General features: G+C 34.1%; 3 protein-coding genes across 5 annotated transcripts in view; 2 read left to right on the forward strand and 1 right to left on the reverse strand.

Moving 5' to 3' along the window:
- On the forward strand, window positions 1–7,805 carry LOC132696836 (odorant receptor 30a-like). 2 transcript variants are annotated; one of them, XM_060661891.1, is made up of 7 exons: window positions 1–192; window positions 4,419–4,658; window positions 4,824–5,160; window positions 5,226–5,325; window positions 5,382–5,474; window positions 5,523–5,678; window positions 7,115–7,805. In XM_060661891.1, the coding sequence occupies exons 1-7, from the start codon at window positions 6–8 to the stop codon at window positions 7,163–7,165; spliced, it is 1,164 nt and encodes a 387-aa protein (XP_060517874.1). In that variant the 5' UTR covers window positions 1–5; the 3' UTR covers window positions 7,166–7,805. The 2 variants fall into 2 exon arrangements, with proteins under 2 accessions (XP_060517874.1, XP_060517875.1); XM_060661892.1 differs by lacking the exon at window positions 4,419–4,658 and having other exon boundaries at window positions 4,944–5,160.
- A 739-nt stretch (window positions 7,806–8,544) lies between these two features.
- Window positions 8,545–15,022, forward strand: LOC132697091 (odorant receptor 49b-like). Of its 2 annotated transcripts, none has more exons than XR_009618118.1 (7): window positions 8,545–8,763; window positions 10,271–10,510; window positions 10,577–10,898; window positions 10,975–11,074; window positions 11,195–11,287; window positions 11,338–11,506; window positions 14,881–15,022. XR_009618118.1 is itself a non-coding variant. In XM_060662369.1 (7 exons), exons 1-7 carry the CDS (start codon window positions 8,577–8,579, stop codon window positions 14,929–14,931), a joined length of 1,149 nt encoding a protein of 382 aa, XP_060518352.1. In that variant the 5' UTR covers window positions 8,545–8,576; the 3' UTR covers window positions 14,932–15,022. The 2 variants fall into 2 exon arrangements, 1 of the variants encoding a protein (XP_060518352.1); XM_060662369.1 differs by having other exon boundaries at window positions 11,351–11,506.
- A 38-nt stretch (window positions 15,023–15,060) lies between these two features.
- The window catches only part of LOC132696321 (uncharacterized), a 175,958-nt gene continuing 167,331 nt past the window's right edge, over window positions 15,061–23,687 (reverse strand). The window contains exons 14-15 of the mRNA XM_060661075.1: window positions 19,366–19,540; window positions 15,061–19,308 (exon numbers count right to left, since the gene is read on the reverse strand). Coding sequence (XP_060517058.1) covers window positions 18,238–19,308; window positions 19,366–19,540 — 1,246 coding nt within the window. The 3' untranslated portion in view covers window positions 15,061–18,237. The remainder of the gene's footprint in view (window positions 19,309–19,365; window positions 19,541–23,687) is intronic.

Genomic DNA, 23,687 nt, shown 5'->3' on the forward strand with positions numbered 1-23,687 from the left:
AAGACATGTTTTACGCCGCCAAAATAGTGATGATCGTCAGCGGGATATGGCGGATGGAGCTGCCTACCGAGTCGAATTTTTGGATAACGGCTTATAGAACGTATTCTACTGTAGCGAAGATATTGCTAAGCACGACGGTTTTTGCGTTGGGTGCTAAATTTCCCGCACTGCTTGAAAAAGATGCACTGGCAGGTAAGAGCCGGAAAAAAGTGAATTTAAACATGCTAGTTTGATAAATAAACTTTTGACTAATTTTAAAATAAAAAAATCTCTTGGTCATAGATAAGGCTAGTCTCGAAATTGGGCATATTTTAACCACAACCTATAAGAGATAAAAGTTCTAGTTCCGGATGATCTAGAAGACGATTGATTCACGGATGGAAAAATATGTTGACCATATATTCCGGGATATCATCCGTTCGCTTGTTGAACTTCGACGGGAGGCCTGCAAGACGTTTCACCAAGATCTCACTTGGCATCTTCAATGCTCGCGCTCCGAAAACATTTCGAACACATGTTTTCGGAGCGCGAGCATAGAAGATGCCAAGTGAAATCTTGGCGAAACGTCTGCAGGATTCCAGTCGCAGGATTCCAGTTGGTTGCTTCAAATTTTAAATTTTACATTCCACTACTATTCTGCATCTTTTCGTTTTCGACGTCCTCAATATAAAGTACATAATATTATCATTTGTGCGCCTGGAGAATATACAAATCTACTACAACATCTTTTCGGCTTCCGACACAGTTGCCACATCCTTATTTCATACCAAATTTTGGTATTCATAATGATGAGACACATACATATACATTGCTATATTAGAACTGCCTCTCTTTGGGCATTTTAATGAACTCTTTTTTACTTCGATATTTAGTTTGAATTTTCTAAGCAAGCTAGAAAATTAAAATGGGTGACGGTAGAACAAAATCAAAAGATCATATAGGTCCTGCAAAATTCAACACATCATTCTTACAATAAAAAAAATCTGGAAATCGGGTTATTTCATTTATTCTTATTGTCTTGTTTGTCGAATGTAAAACGTTTTCAGTTGCACAACTGGAAATTGTTGAGTTCACTTCTTCCTTATCCTAAAAAGTAATAATGAAATGAACAAAATATATTTTAATTGTTTAGCAAAATATACGACAATTATACGTCTCTTTTTCTGCTCCTTTTATTAACTTACTTTTAATTTACTATTTATTTTTTTAGTAAATGTGATAGTCGAAAGTTTTGCTTCTTGCGATAAAATGTAGGCATTTACAATATTTTTTTGTTTTAATTATTTCATTTTAGATTTTTAAATCATGGAAGCTCAAACCTCGCTCTAAACTTAATAATTGATTTAGAACCAGAAGCTATGCAAAGAAAAAGAAGCATTTTAACTTCAACTTTTTGCATAATTTCGCCATAGCAAAATGTTTAATCTTATTCTTTATGTTCCAGAACCCAAAACGTTGGAATGAAATGCCAATTTATGTTGATATTGTTGCGGCCTATTTTAAATAATAATAATAAGCAAACAGTTTCGAAACACAAGGCGAATACATTCACTGACATGACCGTCAGAATTGACAAACGTCAAAATTCAAGGCGTGGGAAATATCTCTTAAAACATCCGATTGCTCCCGAACCCGTGCGGTAAAATCTCGGAAATGTCCGAGGTGGCTCGGATTCGTGGGAAACGAAACTGATGTGGTAAAGTGATGCTTCTCGCACACTAGATCGGTGTGTAATTAGGCCTTTTGCAGACGGGAGTAGATTTTTTTTAAATTTTTTTCTCTTAGAGTCGAAATGAAGAAAACAAAAACGTTAATTTATATTCCTTCATTTTCAAAATATATTACGATTTTTTAAAAGTTCAACCAGCAGTTATTACAATAACCTAACATACATTTGGCGATAACCATTCGGTTTGTATTTACTTTAGATGATGTTAACAGTAATTTACTTGAACAGGACGGTTTATCATCTGTAGACATCTAGAATAATTAATTCAATTTTTGAATTGTAATTTCATACTAGAGAATAATGGGTCTTGGTTCCTGCCAACACATAATAAATGTTTAGTATTAAAAAATTTTTAAAGTTAAAAAAAATTAAATGACAATCTTACAAGTTCGTCTTCCGAATTTAAATCAGAAGGATAATATGTGGGGTCTTCGATGAGAATTGAAAATTATCTGAAAGGATGATATTTTCCATAAAATCCCAAAATTATTAAAGTTGAATATCTACCTAACCGATTTCAACATAATTGGATATATTGCTCAGTGGGTTTCACTCTAATCAATGCTAAATTCGCTAATTACACTCTAGTTAGGATTTATCTTTTTAGAGGGTGTCATTTTTTTAAATCTCTCTAATCAAATTTCTAAATTTTAAAATGTATTTTTCTTGAATAAATCATCCGGAGGTACGAGACAACGTAAAAACATCAGAGAAAATTAAAACATAAATAGTGTCGTCTCAGAATTGGTCCAAAATTCTTAGTCTTAGTCCGTAATGTATGCTCCAAGAAGAAAGCCAAAGCGGCATCTTTTTTTGATTTGAGCATATATGAGGTGCAACAATGAACAACATTTTACTTACAACATCATCATTCATTATGCCGGCGGCGCTTGAAGTTATTTTTTATTTTGTTTTAAAATAGCAATCGAGGGTCTTCTATTTAAATTAGTCAATGTCAACGCTAGCGTCAATGTGAATGTGTTCATTTATAATATTTTTAATGCATTGTTTTTGGGTCAGCGATGTACTTGAAATAAATTAAAATGCATATAACTCGAAAATGTATCTAAAGAAATGTGTCCCAGCTTTCATGTCGATGTTTCAAAAACTGCTTGGGTTATAAAGAAATAACATTTTTTTTTGTAGAAATTGTTATTTCTGTTTATTGCTTCTTGAAATGGAACATGCTATTTTATCAGATCATATGTCGAGGACGCTAGTTCGTTAGGCTATTTCTTACTACCAACTTTTTTGTTAGTAACGTTGCGTTCTTTTTTTTTTTGAAGATTATTGTAGAGTGGGCAGCAAAAAAAGCTATACTACATTATTTTCTTGAAAAGTCAGTATTTTCGATATGTGCATTGTTATATTTTATTTCAAGTTCAACGCTGTATCAGAAACAGTTCATTAAGGATTAGTAGGCTATGGGGCTATGGATTAGAAATAAACTCATTCACATTGACTTTTATTGTTTTAAATATGTATATATAGCATTGTTGCTGAAGAATCAAAATATAACGAACGGTTCTCGAGGAAATGAAATTTGAAATTGGGACCAGTTTTTAGTGGCTGATTTTTTAATAGAAGTGAGCGTGACCTGAAAATATCTCGAAAACGGTATGTGTTATGGAAAATAGCTTTTTATTCTAGAAAACATTACCCTGTCACAATTTTTAAAAAAATAACGGGGTGGGACAAATGAAAAACACTGGAACGTAATCGTATTCACCATCGCGAAAAAATCCTGAACCCAAGTTTTCATGTCATGTCAAAACATGTTTAAGCCATAGAGAAATACCAACTTCGAGAATTGGAACTAGTTTAATCCAGGATTGCTTTTTGAAGCTTTCATTATGGACCACCATGCATAGTGCTTTTTGAAGTTGAATTACATATAAACTAAATCGTGTGGAATAACTGAATCGCTTATTTAAAAAGGCACATATAAATAAATATATTAAATATTTATTTGCATTAACAAAACATACCAATTTTAATTAATTAGATTCAAGTGTTTCGTAAAGATTATTCTTTTTGATTTTTGCTTTGTTTGAAGTGAGCTATTCCTAGAAACTAGCAACTGTGGACAACATAACGGACATCCTAAAGTAACTCTTTCTACACGTTTGATTTGTGCTATATTTTAGAGTACTAATTAAAAAAAAGAATCTTATCCACAAAGCAGCAATTCCACCGCCCAGTTGTATGAAAAAAAAGAAAAAAAGAAAGAGACCAAATTTACTACAAATTAAATGAGAATTTGGAATAGTTTTTTTATTTTGAAAGAAATCAATGGCTTATTTTCAAACATTCCACGAAATTTATTCATAATTTACACTATTCTACTGCGGTTGCCCCCTCGGACAATGATGAATGATTACGAAAATGGAAAAAATACTCTTTCTCTTTCTATGTAAGCTTTTACAGATGAGGTGTTTAAAAAAAAAATAGGCGATATGAAAATTTTTCTTTATTTATTTATTTTTATTTATATTTATTATATTTATTTAAACCGTATTTCTATCTCCGTCCATTTTCGTGTTGGAAATTCAAGTATTTCGTTAATTTGCAGTTTAATGCGAGATGATAAGGGATATTTTATTTTAAAATTAACTAAAGCTTCCGTGTAACAAGTTTTTGTCGCGTTATTAATAAAGACTTTTTATGTCCTGTTTGGATTTTCATATAGCAATGGAAAATGCTTCACTCACAATTGCTTCCGGAGTTGTACTGATAAAGGCGATGGCATGTCAGTCACGAAAAAATATTCAGTTAGTCCGAACGGCCAGACAAGAGGAGGATCAGTTGTATACTCATCCTAACAAAATTTCTCAAGGCGTCTACAGTCGCCATGTCGATTATTGCCAGAAATTAGCGCTTAGTATCGCTATCGTCTTTTTCGCAACTACATTGGCTTTAATAGCACAAGGTTGGTAGTATTTACAGATGCCATGTCTTAGTTACTTAAAGTTTCTATTTTATTCTGCACTTAATTTTTAAATTTAGTAATTTTAAGAAATGTCAAAAAGTATCTTCTACTTTTTCAACCACCAACTCGAAATAGGGGTTGCGATAAATCCTGTGTATTCTCCAGGGGCACAGAAAAACTACGCATTAGCCAAGACCAGCCACAACAATACCGTAGAAAAGCCACATATTTTATTGTGTTGGTACCCCTTCCACACTGAAAACTACCACTTTTACATACTCGTAGACCAGGCGATAAGAGTACTCAATACGGGTACTTGCAATCTGTCTGTGAACATATTCATAGAGACAGTTCTCCTGTTCTTAAGAGCCCAATTGATAATACTTCAAGAACAATTCAGAAGCTTCCACAAAGGCGCCGACGAGGCACCAATCGCCAATGCCGACCAAGTAAATCACCAAGGTTTGAAGAAGCTGTGCATCAGTCATCGGAAATTGATCTAGTGAGGGTCATTTCTCCCCACTAATTGTTCTAACTACTTAAGTACTTATGTTTTTTGAATTGTAGTTTTTTGGCGAGTTTCAACGATTCCTTGAAATTTATAATGCTCTTAGAGTACGTCGCGTCTTCCCTAATAATTGCATCATCGATTCTAGAGGTTCTCGGAGTAGGTATTTACTGAAATGACGCCGATAAATTTCAATTTACATTTTCCCATTTGAGGGACACAATGTGCCCTTCAACGCTGGCTTTGTGGTGACCAATTTCGGCGGATTAATGCTTCTATCGTGGAACTGCAATGAAATCATGGTCCAGGTATTTAACATCTCATTTCGCTGCTACTAGTTTAGACTCTATTTGCAGAGTGTCAAATTGGCAACTGCGCTCTACGAGAGCAAATGGTACGAGCAGGACAAACAAAGTAACGCTTTGCTTCAAATAATGATGATTCGGTCGCAAAAACCGTTAGTCATTACAATCGGATCATTCGGTCCGATGACTCTGGACGCGGGAATGTCCGTAAGTATGACTGAGTTTATCCAGCTTATAGCTGTCGCAATAAAATGTTCCATTTTATTTATTGTTTATACTTTATGCTTTTTGTGAACTCAACGCCAAGGATTAAAGAAAACAGGGAATTTTTTGTAGGGAATTAAAAACATATAGAAAATTATATTTTGGAAAACCATGGCTCAAGATGGCAAACCCTTTTACAATGAGACGTTGCTCAATTAACTGGAGTTTAATGCTCCTTTATAACATTTACATGCACGTGTTGACCACATTAGTCTCTTCATATCGACTATGACCGAATACCTGTTTAAAAGGACTACTAAACTACTTTGGCAACTTTTGCCATCATTTAAAGAACTCGTCCTTAGGACCACTTGGCCCCAATTCGATACTTGTGATGCACCATCATTATCATCGAAGTAAAATTTTGCTTAATTTGAATATCTTGAATTTTTGCAATGAATTGACAATAGTCAAGACTTCTTTTTTATTATGAATGTTATTTTTCCTCACATTTTGTTGTCTGTTGGCTAAATTTCAAACAGATTCTTTCAATTTCCCGTATCTTCATAGCTATATCACACAATAACGCGTTTTACCACAAACCGAAACTCAATTTTACGTACTCGACGCGCGTTTCGCCAACCAAGATGGCATCTTCAGGAGTATATATATATATATATATATATATATATATATATATATATATATATATATATATATATATATATATATATATATATATATATATATATATATATATATATATATATATATATATATATATATATATATATATATATATATATATATATATATATATATATATATATATATATATATATATATAGAGAGAGAGAGAGAGAGAGAGGGAGCATTTGTTATTAAGTTTAGTTTTAATCTTCTCCTGAAGATGCCAACTTGGTTAGTTTTGGTTAGTTTCGGTTTGTGGTAAAACGCGTTATTGTGTGTTAGTGCAGTGCCGAAGGTTCCAGTCAAGAGTTTGATTCATAGCTATATGCTCCTGAGTTTTCCGGTGTTTCTTAACCTTTCTTCTACAGGGGTTTGTATTCTCATCAGACGATGCAGAACTAGAATTGCTAAGACTTTGATATAATACAGTATTTAACGCAAATAAAAAATTTTTTGGGCAATAAATTCGTAATGTGTTAAATGTACAACTTTTGTTGCTCACTTGGATTGGTTAGTTAGAATTCGTTCCATCTACTTGCAATGGACATCACTGTTATCTGCGATGTTTCCATGTGATTTTTTGACATTATAAATGTGCTTTTAGTTTTCTACTTAATTAGTACTTTTAAATAAATTAAAATAAACATTTTTGAAGTAGATACTTTCAAAAACGTAACACAAAAGATAACTGAAATTGAGACACGCACATTCAACTTAACGAAATAATTTCTATATAACTTTTTTTTTAGCGAATGCGGCTTGCATATTCTTACACTACAGTTTTAGGAAGCAACTTTTGAAGTACACATGGTAATTATTTGTAAGGCCCTAAAGTCGAAAATTTCGTTTTTCGATTAACTTTGAATAGATGTAGAATCTTTTAAACGCCATTTTTCCGTTGGTTGAAAAATTGAAATACCCAATTGTGTAAAATTTATAAAATACAGAATGCAATTATCACATTAAATTTGTTGTAATTGACGACAAAACAAATCGAAATATAAAAGAAGCAGTAACGTATCGTATATTTTGACATTTCCTTAAAATAAGCCTATAAAATCCTATCCTACCTGTTCAGAAGCCACGTGAAACGACAATGTGAATAATTTAAGAGCAGATAATGCTAAAATTACTACCTTGGGGTTTATTGTCGGGATTTGAGGGTTACTTTCGCGGCGTGTGTAATTTTAGAAATAAATAGTTTTAGCAAATCTTTGCCTTATATGAAAATGCCGCCCAGCGGCTTGCGTGTTTCTGCAAACCATTCCCTAAACGAAGAATGTATTAACAAAAGTTTTTTTTATTAGTAATTAATGACTTAATTAGATTGATCAACCAGCATTTATCAAAAATTTACCATAAAATGTTTTAGTTCTGAAACGCACTAAGAAAAATTCACAACTTTAATCACTTAATCTACTGCAGTAATTCTATACAACAAAAAGGATGGACGACGCCTGTGTAATTTGCCTGTGCAAACTCACCAAAAATATCTTAAAGCGTATCGAAATATTTGGTATTATGTCAAAGTAAAGTCCTACTTTTTTACGATCATTACATTTTGGATACATTTTTGATAAAAGGAGGAATAAATTGAATGTATTTTAGAATGGGACGTGGAAAATATAGTTATGCGCATCCATATCCCTGTTTATTGAAAAATGTTAGTTTTTAATTTTAAGATTGTTTATTTTTTACAAATTTAAGTCGAAAAAGTTCATATTTATTTACTACAGCTAATATTTGCTAATATTTATGGCAACATTAACATTAATTGATACTTTGTCTTATAAAATTTTACATATTTGACTCGTAACATCAACAAAAGTGGGTGGATTTGAACTTGCTTACAAATTATGTCCACCAAATTTTAACAGGTCACGGGAGAGATGTCCTTAAGTTCGATTATATGAAAAAGTTATAATATATAATATAATAAAAATATATTCTTGGTAATGTTAGACTGAGTGTTTAAACCAACACGTTCTCAAACAAAAAAATTTTAACCACCTTAAACACAATTGATCAATTTTTTTGTGACGTTCCCTTCGGATCTCTTTTGTTAACTCCAATTCGTAAACGTGGTTCGTACGTCCCACGGATACGTCACTGGATACTAGATATTATATATATATACATATCAGTTCGAGTAAAATATTACCGTATAAAAAAAGAAATACCACACAGAGTGTAACGGCTGATGGCAAAAGCATGTTTCTTGCCGCCAGAGTCGCCATGATCTTCGGCGGTTGCTGGAGGCTGGAGCTTCCGACCAATTCGTCACTGTGGAGGCATTTCTATTCTGTATACTCGATTTTGGCGTATGTAATGATTGGCACATCGGCGTTTTCATTGGGTGCGAATGTACCGTCTTTGTTAGAAATGAATGTCTTAACAGGTAATTTATTTGCTAATTGATTACTGCACTAACCACATCGAAATCGAAGCAAAGGAATAGTTACTAATGCTCTAAAGTGTAAAGAAAACGCTATGCGGTGTCTTCCAACCAAAATTAGAAAATATATATCCAGTGAACAGGACGACAGTATCATAAAATATAAATGTGAAAACATTATAGGACAAAATTACTTTTATTGTATTATTTTGACCTAATTCTATTCACGTTTCATCTTAGTCATTTTCTCACATTTGAGGATATCTGTCCTACTCTACAGAAAACTGTTGAATAAATAATTTTATTTGAAGTAACGAATGGTACATCGCCGTTTTCCTTTAGTGTGAACGTACCACCTTTGTTAGAAATGAATCCCTTAATAGGTAATTTATAAACGACTACTGCAATAACCAAAGACAAACTGAAATCAAGGAATGTTTACTCATCACCGAAAGCGTAAAAAGTGTTCTACAAATATTATTATAAAATATATTTTTAAATTCACTTAAAATATACTGAAGAAATATCTAGCTATCAGAACGACAGTGACATAAATGATAAATTGATAAAGCTAAAACATTACAACTTTTAAATTTCGTCTAATGTGTTTGTGTTATTTTAAAATTATTCCTTATCATTTTAAAATTTTTAATATAATTCCGCTATGAAAATTTTTAATTGTATCTATTTATCTTTTATGTTAGCTATCTTCTGACCTCTGAGGATCTATAAGGATCCTATTTTGTCCTATTTGAAAGAAAACTGTTGCAACAGATTTTTTGTCTTGATAAAATAAATATTTTTACCTGAAGGAATGAACGGTACATTGCGGTTTTAGTTTGATGTGAAAGTACCGTCGTTGTTAGAATTTAATATCTTAACATGTAATTTATTTACTAATGGACTACGACATTGAAAACAGCAAATCCGAAAGAAAATAATGTTTACTAATCATATAAAGTGTAAAAAAATTAATATAACATATAAATGGATCAAGTTAAAACATTACAACACTAAATTACTTCTGTTTTATTGTACTCCAACCTTCCGTCTCATTTCAGATTTTTAAACTGAATTCCACGTTGAAGTGTTTTAATTTACCATTTATGTTAGTTCTGTTCTGACATTTGAGGATCTCTAAGGATGCTATTTTGTCCTACTTTATAAAAAAAAATTGAAAAATATATTTACCTTGGCAGACTAAATATTTTTACTTGAAGTAGTTCTCCTCCCGTGGTTCTATGACAAATGTATGTCACAGAACCGGGTTAAGTTAACTACTTGTTTATTTTCAATTAATTAGGGCCCATCACACAACATGTACATTTGCATCATGTATTTACATGTAGCTACATCACTGTGATACGTTTTGGTTAGTACGATATTTACTTAAGGACACTATATTATTTGACTTAACTAGAAAGTTGTTAAAAAATAATGTTTGCACATTTAATTAAAATATGAGAAAAATTATAAAGAAGACGACTATTCAATACACTGAGAATTTTAGCGATAGAATGCGGCGCTCAAGGATTATTTTGTGCAGTCTTGGTGGCCAAAATGATAGCTTGCCAGTCTAAAGGCAACATTCAATTAATACGATCTGCCAGATGTCAAGAAATGCAATTATTGACTCAAGAAGCAACCATATTAACTCGCATATACAACCAACATATAAAGTACTGCTACAAGCTGACCATAAGCATAAGTGTCGTATCTATATCGACGTCCGTGGCGGTGGTGGAACATGGTAAGTTCACTTTGTTCAACGACTCTGCAATTAACGCATATCAACTTACCGTAAAATTGGTTCTAGGGATTAGAGAAAATGTTTTATTTAACTTCCACAACAAAAATACCACCCTGGAAGGTCCGCATACCATGTATTTCTGGTATCCATTCGAAACGAAAAATTACCACACGTGGGTTTTAATAGATGAATCCGTTAGGGCGTTTTTTATTGGAATATGTAACGTATCCGTGAACGTATTCATAAATTCCGTGATGATATTTCTCAGAGCACAACTGGTAGTCCTCCAACAGGAATTTAGAAATTTTTGTGATAAGAGTGGTAAAAGGAAAGTCGCGGGGTCCAAGTTATTAAGAGTGTTGTGCCTTAAGCATCAAAAATTAATCAAGTGAGTATTTAGATCAGAAGTTTGAACCATCAAATAACGTAACGTAAACGTTTTCCCCCTTACGCAATGTTTTTAGGTACTACGAAAATTTCAACGACTCGTTAAAGTTTCTAGTGCTTTTGGAATACGTTATGTCTTCTCTTATAACTGCGTCAACAATAATTGAGATTATCTCGGTATGTATTTGATGTGTGCATACAAATAATACGTGTCAAATTGGTGATTTTAAAAAATTGGTGTCAAATTGGCTTGCCTTGTTTTATCGATGGATTAACAAAGCGGATCCAATATTTTAGGGACAAAACGTCACATTCAGTGTCGGATTGTTCCTAACCAATTTCGGAGGGCTTATGATTATCGCGTGGAATTCCAACGAAATCATACTACAGGTATTATTTCATAGTCAATAGGAAATCAATTCATAATTTATAATTTAAAGTCGTCTGTTGCAGAGTGCTGCCTTGGCTACAGCGCTTTATGAAAGTGGGTGGTACTACCAAGATCACGAAACGCAAGTTTTGCTGCACCTGATGATGATTAGATGTCAGAAACCTCTGACGATTTCCATTGGACCTTTTGGATCCATGACGGTAGATGCAGGGATGTCAGTAAGTAATATACTGATCTGTAGTTTTATTTTGGTTATGATACCATACGGACTTTTATTAATACTGCCAACGAGCTCATTAAAAATGAAAATCCCTAATCTTCGACCACCACTAATGCGCAAGGTGTGACCACAACATGGAAAGAAAAACCCAGCTCCTCAAGTGGAGTTGCTGATCGTGGTAATCCCCTCCCAAAAAATTTTTTCAAAGAAACTTCCACAGGCTACTGTTAAACTATTTACAAAAATACTGGGTTCCTCTGCTTCAGTTGTTGTTGAGTAGAACTTGCTAACGTTTCGCCGATGATCCTGTTGACTTCTTCAAAGCTTAACTGAAACTGAAGAAGTTAACAGGATGATTGGCGAAATGTTAGCAAGTTCGACTCACCAACTTAAGCAGGAGGAATCCAGGTGTTTTGTAAATAGTAATAACATTTAATGTTTACGCTAGCCTGCTTGAATCGTGGATTTTCAAAATTGGTGCAACGAAGGAAACGGGAGCTTTGATACGTTGGCGAATGAGTGCAGTGTGGAATATTTTACATATATATATATATATATATATATATATATATATATATATATATATATATATATATATACATATATTACATACATAATATCAGACATAATTCACCGAAACATATGTGCTATATACAGTAAAGTACCTCTTGCAAAATTGAAGAAAGATGATACATACAAGTTTACAATGAACAAAAGTCAGAAGCGGCATGGGGATTATAGAATCAGTTCATTTAAAAACTGGAGAATAGAATGCCTGATTTCATATCACTACAGCGACCTACTATACTATACCTACTTTATATAAGTAGAGTTCTTCAAAAGATATACCGTAATTACGACATAATCCGTTATTTAACGTTTTTGATTTTTTATGATATTCTAACCGCCGGCCTACCTCGATTTGGCCTCTCTTTGTAACCCTCAATAAATAGATTTACAATTCGACAATGACGTTCCAGAACCAGCTGAAAGCTGACGGATTTTGTATAGATTCATCGGTGAGAGTCCTCTATTATTATTAGTCCATGCAGTGAAAAATCCATTCTTACTTTAAAATGTTTGTTATATACATAAATGAAAGAGTAAATTTAGCTATAAAACAATATTTATTAAAAAAAAAAATTCTACCTCAAAATAATCACTATGTAATTCTGGCACTAGTCGACTGATGTAAACATTTTCTTCTTCGATGACATGTTCTACACATTTTTTCCAACAAGAAGCAGATATTTTTTCTACTTCACTTCTAATTAATTCTATTGCCCCCCAACTAAATTTCGGCGAGGTTTTGTTTCTTCTAAAACTGGGTCTCAGCTGTCCCGATATCGTCGCCGTCTTAAGAACTTTTAATAACTGCTTCTTTGTGAAGGAATTTTCAAAATGCTCAATCATTTCCAGGTAAAAAACTTTGAATGACTTCTTTAGTCGATGATGAATTCGCTATTTTTTCCGCTTATGCAGAATAGTAGCTGGTGTTGTCGATCACAACACTCTGTGGTGGAATATTAGAAAGGAACTTTTCAGAAAATCATTTTTCAAAGATGTCTGCTGTTCTGTTTTCGTGATAGTCAACCTTTGCTTCTTTGACATCTTTTGTAGAACGCAACAAAGCGTTATCTAGCCAACCAGCTGCACAGCCTGCATGTAGTATGATAATTCGTCAGCCCAGTGAAACTTGCACACCCAACTAACATTTTCTGCTGTTACCATCAGTCCGCCCTTTCTTGTCGGTATCGTGGCTATCAAATCAGGTCTCATCTAAATACATATATTTATAAGGGGGATGTTTTTAGCACGAATTTCTTGGATTTCTCTCAAGTATCTTGTCCTCCATTCCCAAATTCTTCTTGATTCCTTCAAAACTTGTCACTTATTGATTGTTTTGTAATAAAAACCAATTCCTCGAAAGAATGCATGCAAAGTCTCTCGGCAACAGTCAATGCTCAAAACACTACGCAACTCTTCATGTAAAGTTTTAATTATTAAAACGATGTTCGTCTGATACGCATAATTTATCAACCGTCTCATTATTCCGTTGTAGACTTTTTGTCACCCCACGATTTTTCCGCGTTTTTCTTTGTTGGACACATTCACAACTATGTCACGAACTGTGGCATACGGTGTTTTAGTCATCTCGGACGTTAAATTTATGGCTTCACTTTCCCCAGATCTCGATTTCAGAAACAGGAACACATTTAAAATTATAATTACACCGGCCACAATATCCACTTCTTCGTCGCTGGACTTTGCAAGTGACTAACAAAATTGAATAATAGTATTTGGTAAGAAATAAATTGTAATAAAATGTATATGGCAGCTCAATAAAAACGACACACTGACACAAGCTGGAATAGAAATAACTCCAAAGCTACGACGGCTAAGAAAATTCTGTTTCATAAAACTGACAGCATTCTCCGATTTCGCCAACCTCCACAAGTCAACCACAATAGCAAACAGGGAAAACATCCATTATACATTAATTATCTACATAATATTTTGTATTACTTTCCTAGGAAAATATTTCATAGTCGTTATGTTTAACCCCTAACCCTAAAAGATTTATAAAAAGCACACTAATATGAATTAATATAAAATTTTAATCAAAGAAAATTTCCCTACTCCTAAAATACATCAGTCCACACGGCTAATATCTTAAATACGGCGCTGGCTCGTCGTACACAATGGTCCCTTCCTCTTTACAACAGACGGGTTTAAACTCATTGCGAAGTCAAAACCATAAAAGATTGTATAAACGGTATATCGTTTGGAGAACTCTACCTAGTTAGCTATTTAGTGCAGTGAAGTTTATGTTTTTTGGACAAGGCACTTTAATGTACATACCCGATATATACATTATACCTAATATATAACAGATGGCTAGTGTGAAAAATCAGTTTCTCGCTACTTTTCTCAGTATCTATGTAAATACAGGTAGATCGATGCCTTCATTCGGCCACCCGCTGGGTTCTAAAGGCAATGAATAATAATGAATTCGATTCACTATATTGATAGGTGGATAAAATTTTTATTATAAATAACTAGAGTGGTAGGTGTTTGGTGACTTCACATTTATTTTTATGTTACCTTTTGTTATACGCAGTTCAAGAACTATAAAAATAATTTAAAAATTAGGCAGGTTGTAAAATTGTTTGCCAACCTTATTTTTGAAAAATTAAACATTAAAAAAAGGTAACTGCGATTTAAAAGCACGTGATATGTCGGTTAACAATTGTTAGGCCTTTTTCAAATGAGACTCAAAATAATATTTCCTTTTATAGATATATTTATTTTGATGTCCTCTGGAAACCTTGCCAAGTTGTGGGAATGCTTTATTTATCTTCACTTTTTCAGAGACTGAGACTGGCGTATTCCTATACTACAGTTATGGGTCGCAAGATGTAGCACTTAGCATAAGTTCCTTTCTTTGTCCTTACTTACCGTTATACTTCAAAAATCATTTAAACACGTATGATATGCACGTATTGTAAATAAGACCACTTTGTGTACAATATATTATTTTATTAACGTCTGTTAAGGTAGATAATATAAATAATTTGTAAATCAATGGTTTCAATAACTATCAACAGTATAAAACACTAGAAAAATTATAATTAAACGTAAAGAAGTATTAACAAAATAACAATGCCTTCGGCGATACCTCGAACCTACTAAAAAAAAATGCCATTCTATCTTTTCGTGAGCAACATTGCGACCTCCCCTGCCTTACTCGACTCTAGATAAATTACAAAAATTACATTAGACCGATTCTAATTTCTCTAAATTTTTCTCACTTCATGTTAAATATAATAATATGTATATAATTCTTTTTTTTTCTTCGCTATTGTTAAAATAAATACTTTAAGTTACATTTAAGGGTACATTAAAGCTAAATTCTTTTTCTAACTTAAAAGTAACTTTGTCACTTTTTAATCACAATTTTGGTAATGATTCTTAACACACCGCGCGAGAATATTAACACACCCTATGCCATTTACGAAAGTGCCCCCTAACGGGATTTTTATGAAAACCGTTCGTGCTGAGACGACGGATACATTTCACTGCGCACCAACCTTTAATTTAGCAAAGTGTGAGAACAAAAACCATTAATCAAGTACTAGAACGAAAAAAACAGAATTTTAACTTTGGGGACACTATAGTCAATTCGAACTAAATAGAGAGCTCTATCCGCACAAAATCCACCACAAAGTATTTTTTGTCGATACAAAAGCATTGTCCGGTTTGGGAAATTGCCACGCAAGGATCGGAATCGTAAAATTTAAACGACAAACTCGTAATCGACTTAACCACACCCTCTCAAATATAGATGAAAACACGACTCGTTTCATTTAGTATTTGGTCATTAACACTTACCTAACTACGTAATACTTTGGTAATTAAATCTCATTTTCTTTTTGGCAACAATGACTCTACTACTCTATATATCTGATGCGTTACACTAAAAAACCGCACAAATTTACACCTAGATTAAAGTACTGGGCCGTAAAACTATTCGAGAACTATACGCCTGTGTGAGTGTGAGAGAGATTTGGTAACGGAAAATAACGTTTACCGATCTAAGCGTTGGTCGGGGTTTTCATTATTTTTTGGTCTACGAACGGAAAACGAGTCGAAGCTCGGTGACGCTCAGTCACGCCTCCAAACGATAAACAGCTAAAGTTTAATTTGGCCAAAACAATTTACGTCCAATCGCTACTAATGTCAATAAATATTTTTGAGTAACAAGCACATCGAAGTGTTATACGATAAAATGTCACGTTGCCCACTGGGGCAACAATACAATATTTCTGCCCATAAATTCTTACACAATGGTTATTATAACCTACAAATAAGTTTTGGGTATCCCGCATATACCTATAAACTACTGTATTGCCTGTCGTTAATAATTTTTTCAGCCAGCACGTACTTGTACAAACTTGTATAAGGGCATCTTTTATGTCAATAATAATCTAACGTAGATAAGATGATAAAAAAGTGATAAATAAATTTTGTGTTAGAAATCGAGAACAATTCTAGTGTTTTTTAATGGAATAGTATGTTATTTAATTTTCTTGTGTATTATGAGAATACACCTTATCTCATAAGCTCTAGAAGATATAAAAAAAATTAAGGCAAAAGTTGTTTAGATTCACCTAAACTTTTAAAATATTATATTATTTCCCATACAGAATGTTTTTGTGGACAAATAACCATATTAAAAAATTTCCTCAGAACCGTCTAGACACAATTCATATCAAGGATGTTTCCAAACAAATGCGAAAAACTGAAGGAGGTGATTAATTGTTTAAAATAAACTTTGGGACAAAAAGCAAGCATTAGGGAGATATCGCGCTACAAATATGGCGAAGAAATAAGTTTTTTATTATTGATCCTAAAAACAAAAATAGATAAAACAATAAAATATCATATTGTAAAGCTTCATTTTCTGTTTTTTATTTTTTTAATATGAGTGGAGGGGATTGAATTAGACTACCCATATAATGCTTCTTCACTAAATTGACATAAGAAATATTTTTGTACTTCATGTTTTATTTAGACACTTTTGTCTAATGCGTTTTTTTCATAATACCTACCGTTTCCAAATAAATAATTAAACGCAAAGCAATGCAAATCAAAACTAAATTATTTCTCTAAAACATTTTTTTAAATATGTTTATATGTTATTGTTTTATTTATTCCCGTTTTTCAGATAAAAAATAACAACATTAGTTATGCGCAGTATTTATAGCGTTCAGTTTTTAGCACTTGTTTTGAAACACCCTGTATAACATGCTGTATCTAAATCATAGCGTTTTTGACATATTTTGAATTTTCTGTCAAAAGTAACGTTTACTTGTCCAAATCTATTTATCTATCCATTTCTCAGACTGGAAGCCTTTCGGGTTACCCCTTATAGGCTGGGATCTACTTTAGTGGTTGATTGTTATTTTAAAAATAAATAAATGCAAGGTGATCAAATACTAACATTACAAATTAAATTGAAAAATTGTAAAAATTCAATTTTTTCAAATGGAGACACACCTTGTGCAAAGATATTTATTTAAAAAAAGATGTATATTTCAAAATGTTAGCAATAAAGTATTTTTCCATTGTCAAATGTCAGCATTGACATTTGCTGAAAAGCAAATGGATGAAAAAAAAAGAATAATGGAAAAATTAATAATGTTTAAATGTATAAGTAAATCTAAACAAATCTGATATTTTTCCAAAATGAGATAATTTATAATAAAGGAACCGTTCTGTACATATTTTTCCTGGTTTTGACATACGCACTAGACGTCTATAACAAAAGTGATCCAATAGTTTTAAAAAAGTAAAGACTTTTATATTTAGTATTTTAGTGTTGATGTTATTTCAATGACTAAAAAAGATCTATATAAATTGAGTGACAACCAATTTTATAAATAAACATTAACCTTCATATTAAGTATCAGAAATACACGAGACAATGTCCTGCAAAAAAAGTGCCATTTTCTATTTCAACGTGCTGGTTGAGGTCGCCTCTCAGCTATGTAGCAGTTTATAGCTATATGGTATACGATGAAATATGCCGCGGATCGGCCTTCAGACTTCGACGACGAAGCAAAACGACCTCCGTAACCTTCGAGATATGATTCAACCTCCAAAAGATCGCCGCCATCTTTGAGCTGCGACCAAATACAATACCGGAACGCTAACTGACTTCCCTGTTCAAACGTTCATGGCGTAGAACATCGGTTTCTGTGGTGTCGGCACCGGAGGGTTCTGAGGTGACGTCGGAGACGTCATGGTGCCGCTGTTGCTGTGACCACTACCACCACCACCACCACCTACGTCTTGAGGCTGCACGCTCGCCGCACCTTCCGGCACGCCTCTCTCGATAAACCTGGATTTCGTTGGTGAGCCCATCATCGGGTCTCCTGATTGCCTGTAGCCGTTCACTAACGAACCGCTATGGGTGCTATCGCTATCCGTCAACGACATACTGTCCGGCATCGCATATCTCGGCCCCACAGATGGAAAACTGTGTCTGTTCAATTTAGTGACGTAGTTCGCCTCGCCAGGCCACACGGGGTTAATCATCGGCCTATACCTCGGGTTGGTCGGGTAGTATCCGCAGGTAGATAGAACTGGGGCGGAAGTTTGAGTTGATCTGGCGGTGGAAAATTGTCCGGGAAGCGGAGATTCGCTCCTATTGGAAGCCAAGATGTGCGGCGGGGGCTGATTGCCATGATACGGAGCCCTAGCGACGGGTTTCGGCGGAATGGGTGGTACCGCGTTGGAATTGTAATGGTGTTCGTCGGGATGCTGGTGCGTTCTCGACTGGTATATCGGTTCGACGTAACGCTTATTGATCTGGTTCTGGCTGGACACCCTCGTGACATAATCCGCGTTGCCCGTGTGGTGGTAATAAGCGACCGGCTGGTACCCCTCGATGTGGTTGTACGGAATGTACACCATCGTCTGATGGAACGATTTCGACATGTCCATCGGCGGCGGGGATTGCGGTCTTCCATTCCTTTGTCTCGGCAATGAGTGGTAATAATCGTTCCCCATCCTTACCACCGATGAATAAACGTTAGCGTTGCCGCGCTGCTGGTAGATGTCACGCGAAGCGCACCTCTGATTCGCGCAGTTCTGATACAAACTCTCGTCCTGTAGCGACGTGGGACGGTATTGAGGGGCGCCGTAGTGGTACGCGCTCGGGTGGTGAGCCGGGTTCGCGTTCTTTTGTTTCGAGTTATCCGTCAAGCCGCTCTCGGAATAATACGGCCACGCCATCTGTCGACAGATGCGAGTTTTTGTTGGGACTTTAATCATTTAGAACGCGATGCTTACCCTGGCTGGCGGAGGCAACGGCGGTTGCAGTTGGTTCTGGATCTGCTGCAGGATCTCGGTGGTGGTACCGAAACGCGGTTTAATGCCGCGCACGCTCGGTCTTTTGTTGAATCCGTAGTCGTCGTGCTCGTCGTCTTCGTCTTTGTCTTTTTGTGGCTGCTCTACGGGTTGATATCTGAAATAGTGATACGAACGTTATCTACATATTACATATTTGCAATGTCTATGGATACAGATGCACCCCGCGAAGCGAACGTTGTGTTTTTTGTATTCCTTATTTATATTATTATTATTTGTGTATATACACGCATATATTTTATTTATTTTTTTAATTACTTATATTAACAGATATTGGGATAAATTCAGTAGATTGAATGCAAGTGGTCACTTGTACATCTAACTGTTAACTGGTAAAAAAACACACTAATATAATTTCGAATCTTGCTTTGAGCACTCTATAAAAACCTCTTGCACAGAATGCTGCTGTTATAGTTCGCCTAACGATATACCGCCTACGACATAATCCGGTATTTAACTTTGATAAATTTTTGTAAAGGTCTGACTCCAGGCCTACCTCGCTTGGGTTTCTCTTCGTAACCCTCAATAAATAGATTCGCAATTCCACAATGACGTTCCAGAACGGTACTTCGTGCATACAAATGCTGAAAGCTGACGGATTTGTGTAAAGTTCATTTCACTATAGCGATAGTTAATTATACTTGTCTATATTTATCTTTGACACGATACCTACGTTATATAAGTAGAGTTCTTCAAAACATATACCGTTGTTACGATATAATCCGTTATGTAACGTTGGCAATTTTTTGCCTCTCTTTGTAACCCTCGATAAATTGATTTGCAATTCCACAATGACGTTCCAGAACAGTACTTCGGTACTTCGTGCATACAAATGCTGAAAGCTGACGGATTTGTGTAAAGTTTCATCGATGAGATTCCTCGATTATTATTAGTTCATGCAGCGAAAAATCCATTCTTACTTTAAAATGTTTATCATAAATATAAATGAACGAGTAAATTTAGCTTTAAAACAATATTTATTAAAAGAACAGTTATTCTACGTCAAAATAATCACTATGTAATTCTGCCACTACTGATGTAAACATTTTCATCTTCGGTGACATGTTCTACACATTTTTTCCAACAAGAAGCAGATATTTTTTCTACTTCACTTCTAATTAATTCTATTGCCCCAGACCTAAATTTATGCGGGGTGTTGTTTCTTCTAAAACTGGGTCTCAGCTGTCCCGCTATCATCGCCGTCTTAAGAACTTCCAATAACTACTTCTGAATTTTCAAAATACATCATTTGCGACCAAAAAATTTTGAATGAATCAATAAATTCGGTATTTTTTCCGCTTGTGCAGAATGGTAGCTGCCATTCTCCATCACAACACTGTTTGGTGGAATGAAACAATTTTTCAGAAAACTATTTTTTAAAGATGTCTGCTACCTCTACCTCTCTTTGACTGTTTTAGGAAGATTTATAAAAAACACACTAATATGAATTAATAGAAAAGTTTAATTGTTAGTATATTATGCAACATGTGCGGTAAACGGCATTTGACTTACGAGTTTATTTGACATGAGCGAAGCGCAGCGGAGCGAGTTTTTAATTAACGAGTGAGTTAAAAAGTTTACCGATCGTGTTGCATACTATACTTTTTCTACGACCGTTAGTTTTTGGGTACATTTTCGCAAAACAACACGAATGCATTCACTGACATGACCGCCAGAATTGACAAACGTCAAAATTCAAAGCGTGGGAAATATCTCCGAAAACATCCGATTGCTTCCAAAACCGTGCGGTAAAATCCCGGAAATATCCGAAGTGGTTCGGGTTCATGGGAAATGAAACTGACGTGGCAAAGTGACGCTTCCCGCACTCTAGATCAGTGGGTAATTAGATATTTTACAGACGGGAGTAAAAAATGAAAATTTCCCTACTCTTAAAATACCACAGTCCGCACGGCGCGGTTCTAACCGGCTAACATCTTAAAATGCGGCTTGTGGTACACGTGCTGAAAAGAATGGTTCCTTCCGCTTTACAACAGGCGGGTCTTAAACTCATTCTGAAGTCAAAACTTTGTTGAAAAACGGTATATCTTTCGGCCAACTCCAGCTTTGGCAGTTTAGCACGCAGTAATCTACGGTGAATTTATAATGAAGATTTTGTCTCAAAATGTTTTGTAGGTTGCTGTAAATCTGACCATTTTCAGCACAACACACGTAGCGTAAAAAAAATCCAGTTTTTGGAGCATACTTTCAGTTGGTTTATATAGTGGCCACTTTTTCAACTTTTAAAAGTTGTGTATTTGCCTAATGCCTCAAAATTTATAGGAATTGAAATATATATATTTTTTAATTTTTGCACACACAGCAGAAACGTCCAATGACGTCCATTAAAATACATTTGTCGTACAAACTTCTATGCCTGTTTTATGGACGTCCATGGGATTTCCAATTGACATGGAAAAGATATATCATCCATTGTTTAACATATTTAGTTAATTAAACCAAATATTAGTTTTATTATATTTTATAGGATGTTTAGATGTGTTTTTTATATTTTTTGTTTTGCTTGAATATAACTTTATATTGAATTTTGGTTCGTGGTAAAATGTATACTTTAGAGTATACGAGGCGAACTCACTGGTGTACTTAATTGATTTTTATTTATTTATGTCCATTGATAATAACTAAGCATAATATTGACATCTAGCAAATAAAATGGACATTTCCAAAATGTCCATATTTAATGTACTGTATGTCTTTTAACGTCGTCTAGATGTCAAAATCTGTGGCAAACGGATGTTCATTGACCATCAACAGATTGGACAGGTGTTTGCCAATTACCACAAAGAAATATTATCAGTAGGCAATGTACTACCAACTTGAGTTTATAATTTGTGTTTTTGTTATTTTTATTTAATTACTCCAGAACAGCAGTTTAAATTACTATAAAGGATTTACTACAGTCAGCGACTTTTATTTATATGACTTGTAAGTTTCCAAAAATCTCTCAATTTCCAGACAACACTTTTAAAGCATTAATGGGATTAAAGTTTTATATTTAAATACATAATACATTAATTGCTAGCACACTTATTTCCGAAAAAAAGTTATAGGACCCAAAAGAGTTTTTTTCTAGTTCTGAACTACTACCCACATTAAAAATTTAAATAGAACTTTCTTCGGATTTTTGTGGCCAAATATGAAAAAGGTATAATAAGAACAAATCATAAAAAGTAACATAACAGAGGTATATTAAACATAACATAAAAACATCTAGTATGAGCAAAAAATATATGACGTTATAACGCATCACATCTAGAGAGTCTGAACCTAGGCCTGAAGCTCAGAATTAGCGTTAACTGTTCCTTTCGTTTTCGAATTTTATTTATTGTTTATTAACAAATACAAGTATTCCTATAACGACGATCTTTAAAGGGTAATATTTACATAACGATAAGGTCAATTCTATGAGAACATCTACTGAAAAAAAAAATAAAACAATAACAACAAAAAAAGAAACTATTTGAAACATTTTCCTGAAAACCGTTAAGAATGCAAAAACAATCAACAAATGCCTTGGGAGTCTATGTAAGTAACTTGACCAAAAGGTTTAGACACATTTTAAGTATTACACTCTAGTCGCAAGCGAGCAGTAAGTTTCGGCAACATTAACAAATATTTGAAGAAATTATACTCTGCTTGTTCAATAATATCAAAATAACGTAAACCCCACACGTCAATATTACTAGAAATCGGTTTCAGAGCCGCCGATTATAACCAACATTATGATTAGTGAATCCAACGTTAGCCCTATTTTAGTACATATTTCCTTCAATGGACAGTCCTTGGACACTATTAGCAGATGAAGTAAGTAATGAGTCGTCGACAAATACCACGGAGTGATTAGGAGACAAGAAACTATAAATATAATTATAAATAGTAGCAGGCCCAGGACTGAGCCCTGGGGGACACCGCTTACTACTGTTTCGAATGACGAATAGTCTTGCTGGTATTTCACAAACAGTTGCCTGTTTTGCAAGAAGTACGAGGTTATAAGATCAAGAGGTGTACCTCGTATATAATATCTACATATTTTTTTAAGAGAAACAGAAGGTAAATCATACCCAGAAGTTTCTTCAGATGTGCCGTAAATGTCCTTGGAAATATACTGTTGGCATAAGTTATGGCCACCTATATTATGATTCGTGAATCCAACGTTAACCCTATTTTAGTACATATTTCCTTCAATGGACAGTCCTTGGACACTATTAGCAGATGAAGTAAGTAAT

This window comes from Cylas formicarius, unplaced genomic scaffold (assembly GCF_029955315.1).
Source record: "Cylas formicarius isolate icCylForm1 unplaced genomic scaffold, icCylForm1.1 PGA_scaffold_1__22_contigs__length_36826433, whole genome shotgun sequence".
In the NCBI taxonomy this organism is placed as follows: Eukaryota; Metazoa; Arthropoda; class Insecta; order Coleoptera; family Brentidae; genus Cylas; species Cylas formicarius.

Bases quoted from the DNA above. Each gene is read 5' to 3' on its own strand.
- LOC132696836 (XM_060661891.1), top strand. From the start codon at position 6: ATGTTTTACGCCGCCAAAATAGTGATGATCGTCAGCGGGATATGGCGG. The intron at 4,659-4,823 runs GTTGGTAGTATT...TGTATTCTCCAG, and splicing joins ATTGGCTTTAATAGCACAAG to GGGCACAGAAAAACTACGCA. The intron at 5,326-5,381 runs GTAGGTATTTAC...TTCCCATTTGAG, and splicing joins CGATTCTAGAGGTTCTCGGA to GGACACAATGTGCCCTTCAA.
- LOC132697091 (XM_060662369.1), top strand. From the start codon at position 8,577: ATGTTTCTTGCCGCCAGAGTCGCCATGATCTTCGGCGGTTGCTGGAGG. The intron at 8,764-10,270 runs GTAATTTATTTG...TGAGAATTTTAG, and splicing joins AGAAATGAATGTCTTAACAG to CGATAGAATGCGGCGCTCAA. The intron at 10,511-10,576 runs GTAAGTTCACTT...AATTGGTTCTAG, and splicing joins CGTGGCGGTGGTGGAACATG to GGATTAGAGAAAATGTTTTA.